This window comes from Cucurbita maxima, unplaced genomic scaffold (genome assembly GCF_002738345.1).
Source record: "Cucurbita maxima cultivar Rimu unplaced genomic scaffold, Cmax_1.0 Cma_Scf00035, whole genome shotgun sequence".
Taxonomy (NCBI): Eukaryota; Viridiplantae; Streptophyta; class Magnoliopsida; order Cucurbitales; family Cucurbitaceae; genus Cucurbita; species Cucurbita maxima.
This window is the reverse complement of record NW_019272051.1, coordinates 593,569-599,846: the sequence shown is the minus strand read 5'-3', so window position 1 is coordinate 599,846 and position 6,278 is coordinate 593,569. Positions and strand designations below refer to the sequence as shown.

General features: G+C 32.0%; 2 protein-coding genes across 4 annotated transcripts; both read right to left on the bottom strand.

The window, feature by feature from the left end:
* Positions 1-2,118: 2,118 nt before the first annotated feature.
* On the bottom strand, positions 2,119-2,894 carry LOC111467981. The gene is made up of 2 exons (XM_023113078.1): positions 2,847-2,894; positions 2,119-2,532 (listed from the first exon to the last, which is right to left on the bottom strand). The coding sequence occupies exons 1-2, from the start codon at positions 2,892-2,894 to the stop codon at positions 2,119-2,121; spliced, it is 462 nt and encodes a 153-aa protein (XP_022968846.1).
* Positions 2,895-3,092: 198 nt separating this feature from the next.
* LOC111467928 lies at positions 3,093-4,146 on the bottom strand. Of its 3 annotated transcripts, none has more exons than XM_023113029.1 (4): positions 4,044-4,146; positions 3,789-3,962; positions 3,609-3,718; positions 3,093-3,521 (listed from the first exon to the last, which is right to left on the bottom strand). In XM_023113029.1, the coding sequence occupies exons 1-4, from the start codon at positions 4,068-4,070 to the stop codon at positions 3,272-3,274; spliced, it is 561 nt and encodes a 186-aa protein (XP_022968797.1). In that variant the 5' UTR covers positions 4,071-4,146; the 3' UTR covers positions 3,093-3,271. The 3 variants fall into 3 exon arrangements, with proteins under 3 accessions (XP_022968797.1, XP_022968798.1, XP_022968799.1); XM_023113030.1 differs by having other exon boundaries at positions 3,093-3,307; XM_023113031.1 differs by having other exon boundaries at positions 3,093-3,294.
* Between the last annotated feature and the right edge of the window lie 2,132 nt (positions 4,147-6,278).

The following is a 6,278-nucleotide window of genomic DNA, read 5'->3' as shown; positions in this document are numbered from 1 at the left end:
ACAACCTGGACCAACCCAACTCGAATTCTGGGGTTGTGTTGAGTTGGATTAATATTTCGGGTTGGGTTGGGTTGTATTTTTTGAACTCGAAGTGACTCAGTTCGACTTCGGGTTCATAGGATAAAAAACTCGGATCGACCCAAAACCATACAAAACTTATAAATTGCATTGAGAATTCTGGTATATATATATATATATTATTATTATTATTATTATTATTATTTTTTATTTTTTGTTATGTATCGTTCTTATCTCATCATTTTTATTTTTCTATCCTTATATTTTTCTCATTTTTNGAGTCGCATATAATCATGATGTGCAATATTAATCTTCTCAATTAACAGATTCATAAAAAGAGATTAAATATTTATTTGTTCAGTCTTGTAAAAACTCATTTTATTAGATACTCCACTCAAATGTCTTCACATGAACGACTTTGATCAAATTATTTGTAACGATTAGAAAGTGGGTAGTATCAATAGTGTTAACATGATAAGATACCCATCTTTATCCATATACTAAAATTCATTTAGGTTATTACTTGAATATGATCATTTTGTATGTCAACCACATATTGTTCAAGATAGGGGTGTACATCCAACCCGACAACCTGGACCAACCCAACTCGAATTCTGGGGTTGTGTTGAGTTGGATTAATATTTCGGGTTGGGTTGGGTTGCATTTTTTGAACTCGAAGTGACTCAGTTCGACTTCGGGTTCATAGGATAAAAAACTCGGATCGACCCAAAACCATACAAAACTTATAAATTGCATTGAGAATTTTGGTATATATATTATTATTATTATTATTATTATTATTATTATTATTATTTTTTTTTTTTTTTTTTTTTTTTTTTGTTATGTATCGTTCTTATCTCATCATTTTTATTTTTCTATCCTTATATTTTTCTCATTTTTAGAATAATCAATTATTGTTCCACCATTTTAAGGTGTTACAACTCTTTTATTATGGTTGTTGATCAATTTGTTTTTTTTTTTAAATAATTATAGATTGATTTGGGTTTGTTTATGAAACTCAACTAACAAATAGAAGATTGTGCTGGGTAGATTGTGAAAATTTTCGGGTTGGATTTGGTTACCAATCCAACCAATCAAACTCTTAGATTGGATAAAAAAAATCCCTCAACCCAGTCCAGCTCAACCCAACTCGGACCATGTATACCCCGAGTTTAAGATTACATTAATTACCTTAGATTTTTATATAAGCAATAACATTAAATTGTAAATAAAATAATAAAAAATTATTATTAACTATTAAATAATTAATTACAAAACTAGTTTTAGGGCATAAATTCAATCCCTCTTAGATCGGATACCATTTGTTAGAATCACACAACTCAGAAGTCAATCTATGGAAAGACAAATATACATGGAGACATTGGAATGTAAAACTTCCCAAGGACTAGAGTTTATTTATAGATGACTTAAAATAGTATAATAATCGATATAGATAAAAAAAAAAAAAAAAACCTATTTTAGAAACGTTGGGAAGTAAATAATTGAACTTTCTTGCTGAGAATTTGATAGTCTATTAGGATAATTATTGGTCGGCTCATTTGAAATTACATTAGGATGCATTATTCGCCCATTCGAGAGGCTGATGCATCCATTTGAGTACCCATTTGAAATTCCATTAGGACACATTATTGGCGCATTATTGGGAGCAGCATCAGCTGGTTGGAGCATTTGAATCTGATGTGTTGAGTTGGGATCAGCATCAGCTGGTTGGAGCATTTGAATCTGATGTGTTGAACTGGGATCAGCATCAGCTGGTTGGAGCATTTGAATCTGATGTGTTGAACTGGGATCAGCATCAGCTGGTTGGAGCATTTGAATCTGATGTGTTGAACTGGGATCAGCATCAACTGGTTGGAGCATTTGAATCTGATTGTGTTGAACTGGGATCAGCATCAGCTGGTTGGATCATTTGAATCTGATGTGTAGAGCTGGGATCAGCATCAGCCGTTGGGGCATTTGAATTTCTAAAGGGGGTTTGAAGAGCAGTTTGTAAAAATTGTTGTGAATGAAAGTAAGGAACATTGAAGGTTGGATATGGCCTTTGGCTTAACATAAACAATNAAAAAAAAAAAAAAAAACCTATTTTAGAAACGTTGGGAAGTAAATAATTGAACTTTCTTGCTGAGAATTTGATAGTCTATTAGGATAATTATTGGTCGGCTCATTTGAAATTACATTAGGATGCATTATTCGCCCATTCGAGAGGCTGATGCATCCATTTGAGTACCCATTTGAAATTCCATTAGGACACATTATTGGCGCATTATTGGGAGCAGCATCAGCTGGTTGGAGCATTTGAATCTGATGTGTTGAGTTGGGATCAGCATCAGCTGGTTGGAGCATTTGAATCTGATGTGTTGAATTGGGATCATCATCAGCTGGTTCGAGCATTTGAATCTGATGTGTTGAACTGGGATCAGCATCAACTGGTTGGAGCATTTGAATCTGATGTGTTGAACTGGGATCAGCATCAGCTGGTTGGATCATTTGAATCTGATGTGTAGAGCTGTGTAGAGCTGGGATCAGCATCAGCCGTTGGGGCATTTGAATTTCTAAAGGGGGTTTGAAGAGCAGTTTGTAAAAATTGTTGTGAATGAAAGTAAGGAACATTGAAGGTTGGATATGGCCTTTGGCTTAACATAAACAATCTCTCGTCAAATCTTATCAATCTCTCAAAGTGTTTGTCCAAAATTGTTGGTGGAAACATAATGAAATGCCTCCTAAAACGAATAAAATTGTACAGTTTATATAATCAAACTTTAACGAGCATGTCTATAACCATTCAAAATCAAATAGATCGTTCAAACCTGCATGTCGAAGCTTGACCTCGGGTGAAATCTGATCCATCGACCCATTGGCTATGTGCGCCCACGTCTTTTTGTCCGAGTTCCTTATAAAATTTAAGTGGTTCTGATAGCTACAAAATTCGAATATTCAAATTAAAATAGTTTATAACATATTTGAAAAGAAAAGAAAAAGGAAGCAACCTCCACTTCAAGAACTCCGGGTTCATTTTTTTTCATTGCCGCTCTTATTCCTATGANCTGGTTCGAGCATTTGAATCTGATGTGTTGAACTGGGATCAGCATCAACTGGTTGGAGCATTTGAATCTGATGTGTTGAGCTGGGATCAGCATCAGCTGGTTGGAGCATTTAAATCTGATGTGTTGAATTGGGATCAGCATCAACTGGTTGGAGCATTTGAATCTGATGTGTTGAACTGGGATCAGCATCAGCTGGTTGGATCATTTGAATCTGATGTGTAGAGCTGTGTAGAGCTGGGATCAGCATCAGACGTTGGGGCATTTGAATTTCTAAAGGGGGTTTGAAGAGCAGTTTGTAAAAATTGTTGTGAATGAAAGTAAGGAACATTGAAGGTTGGATATGGCCTTTGGCTTAACATAAACAATCTCTCGTCAAATCTTATCAATCTCTCAAAGTGTTTGTCCAAAATTGTTGGTGGAAACATAATGAAATGCCTCCTAAAACGAATAAAATTGTACAGTTTATATAATCAAACTTTAACGAGCATGTCTATAACCATTCAAAATCAAATAGATCGTTCAAACCTGCATGTCGAAGCTTGACCTCGGGTGAAATCTGATCCATCGACCCATTGGCTATGTGCGCCCACGTCTTTTTGTCCGAGTTCCTTATAAAATTTAGGTGGTTCTGATAGCTACAAAATTCGAATATTCAAATTAAAATAGTTTATAACATATTTGAAAAGAAAAGAAAAAGGAAGCAACCTCCACTTCAAGAACTCCGGGTTCATTTTTTTTCATTGCCGCTCTTATTCCTATGATATTTGACCAGTCAATTTCAATTTTTACTCTGCACCCATTGCTCGAGATCTCATAGCATAGCTGCTTCTTGACGAATAAGCCCTTTACGACCAACTTGTTCGTGTTCGACAGCGGAAGCTACAACAAAAACAAGAAAAATAAAAGATTTAAAAGCTAAGAAAAATCTTTGTAAAATAAAACAAACCCAAATGACTTTACCTGCCATTTGCCAATGTAAAGTTTCATAGGGTTCAAAATGGATACCCACAACTCTCTTTTATCGATATTACAATGCTTTGTTACAATGTAAGAAGCCTTTTTGCTTTGAAGTTTCTCTGTTTGTGCTGCCATCTCGATTGAATCGTTTAGAAAAAATGCTGAAGAACTAAGAACTAAGAGCAGAAGAATTAAAAAATTTAGAAAAATCGGATCTAGAATCGAGAGAGAAAAATTGAGAGAGTTTTAGAGAACTACAAATTGATAAATGATATTTTTTTATGCCTTCAAAACAATTCCATCCCTATTTTATAGTTTGAATTTGAATTTAAAGAAATTAAATCTTTATCTTTTAAGATTAGGATTTTGAAAATTAAATCCTTTATCTTTTTTAAGATTAAAATTTTGAATTAAATCCTTATGCCTTCCACAGAATCTTTATTTATTGCACTATTAACCGATGATTTTACTTTTTTATATATATATATATAAATAAAGTAGTGTGTGCTCATAAATATATATTTAGTAGAAGAAAAATTATTGGAACATATTCCATAAAAAGAGTGATGGGATAAAAGTGTCGATGATGTGAAATTACGAAAATGCCATTGAGGAGACTATAATTTAATTTTAATTTCTTATTTTTCAGTTATTCCAGTTTGCTGACAAATTTTGAGAATGTACATTCAACCCGACAATCCAACAACTCGAACCAACCTAACCCGAACTATAAGATTTGGGTTGAGCTTATTTTTCTTACCCAAACGGTTTCGATTCGATTTTAGGTTCATGGAATTAAACCTCGACCAAGTCAAATAAAAATATATAAAATATAATAAGAAATTTATAGTAATAATAGACACTAGCTAATCTAATACATTAATTTTTTTAATTATTTAATTTTATTTAGTTATATATATATATATATATATTTAAATATCTTAACATTTCATACTATTTTAAAACACATTAGTGTAATAAATTAATATAACTATTGGTACATTTTATACTATTAATTATGATTTATACCTATATATAGGTTATTTTGTTATTTTGAAATAAATGCTATAGTGTTCAATATTCATAGAATACTATTTGAATAATTTTAAAGTGTATTATTTTTTGTTTACCGATTATAAAATAAATTTTTTGAAACTCAAAAATGTCTATATTTGGGTTGGTTGGAAAGGGACGTTGAAGTTTTTAGAATTTTTTTATTTTCCAATCTATCATTTTTATCATCTGACTTTGGAAAGTAAATAAATTTAAATACCGAATAAATAAGTTGTCCAAAATATTTTGACCGTTCTAGTGTTTACTGTACCTCCTCGATCAAGATGTAATACAAGCGCGAGATTTTTTGATTATTTTAAGAATTCTTTTAACACCTAAAATAGGAGATACAAAATTGGATATCAATAGATTTAAAAATTTTGTTATAAAAATGAAAATAATTCTAAATTTCAATATATTTATTATCTATCTGATACAACATTGTTATATCACATTTTATATATATTTTTTTTTTATTTTTCCAATATTTAGGGCTTTCTAACTTTGAAGGTTAGTCTACTACCGATTAAGACAATTTGTTATGTCCTTAACGTATGTTTCACGTCTTAAACTCTTCCCATTCACTTAGAATTAAATAAAATTAACATTTGAGGGTTTATCTAAGTGATTCCTACCAGTAACTTTGTGAGAATTTGTACAAATATTTTCAATTAAAATATTTGTACAAAAAAATTCTCTCAACTCAACCCAACTTAGACCATGTGCAATCTACTACCGATTAAGACAATTTCCTATTCATTTAGAATTAAATAAAATTAACATTTGAGGGCTTATCTAAGTGATTCCTACACGTAACTTTGTGAGAATTTCGAGGTTGCTACTAATTCAATCATGTTTGGAAGCTCAGTTAAATTAAGTAAAACCTAATAGTAGTTTGAGAAAATCAGAGGGGTGGTTGGTTTAGTTAAACTGGCCACGTCATCTGTCTCCTACCTATTGAAAGGGAGGAGATGCATGTATCGTGGTTTTGAGGGTCTAAAACTCGACCTCACCCATTTGCTCTAGTATGTACTTTACGTTTGTTTGTTCTTCAAACCTCTAACACTGTCGTCAAGGAAGCATTGGAAATTGGTTTGTAAGATCCACAAGGTTAAGATACTCTGGGTAAGTTTAAGGTTCTCAAATGAAGTTTAAAAGATTCTAGGAAAAGATTAAGAGACTCAA

Coding starts and splice junctions, on each gene's coding strand:
- LOC111467981 (XM_023113078.1), bottom strand. CDS start 2,894: ATGGGTCGATGGATCAGATTTCACCCGAGGTCAAGCTTCGACATGCAG. Junction 2,533..2,846: donor GGTCAAGCTTCGACATGCAG/GTTTGAACGATC, acceptor TCTACACATCAG/ATTCAAATGATCCAACCAGC.
- LOC111467928 (XM_023113029.1), bottom strand. CDS start 4,070: ATGAAACTTTACATTGGCAAATGGCAG. Junction 3,963..4,043: donor TTTACATTGGCAAATGGCAG/GTAAAGTCATTT, acceptor TTTTTGTTGTAG/CTTCCGCTGTCGAACACGAA. Junction 3,719..3,788: donor CCGGAGTTCTTGAAGTGGAG/GTTGCTTCCTTT, acceptor CGAATTTTGTAG/CTATCAGAACCACCTAAATT.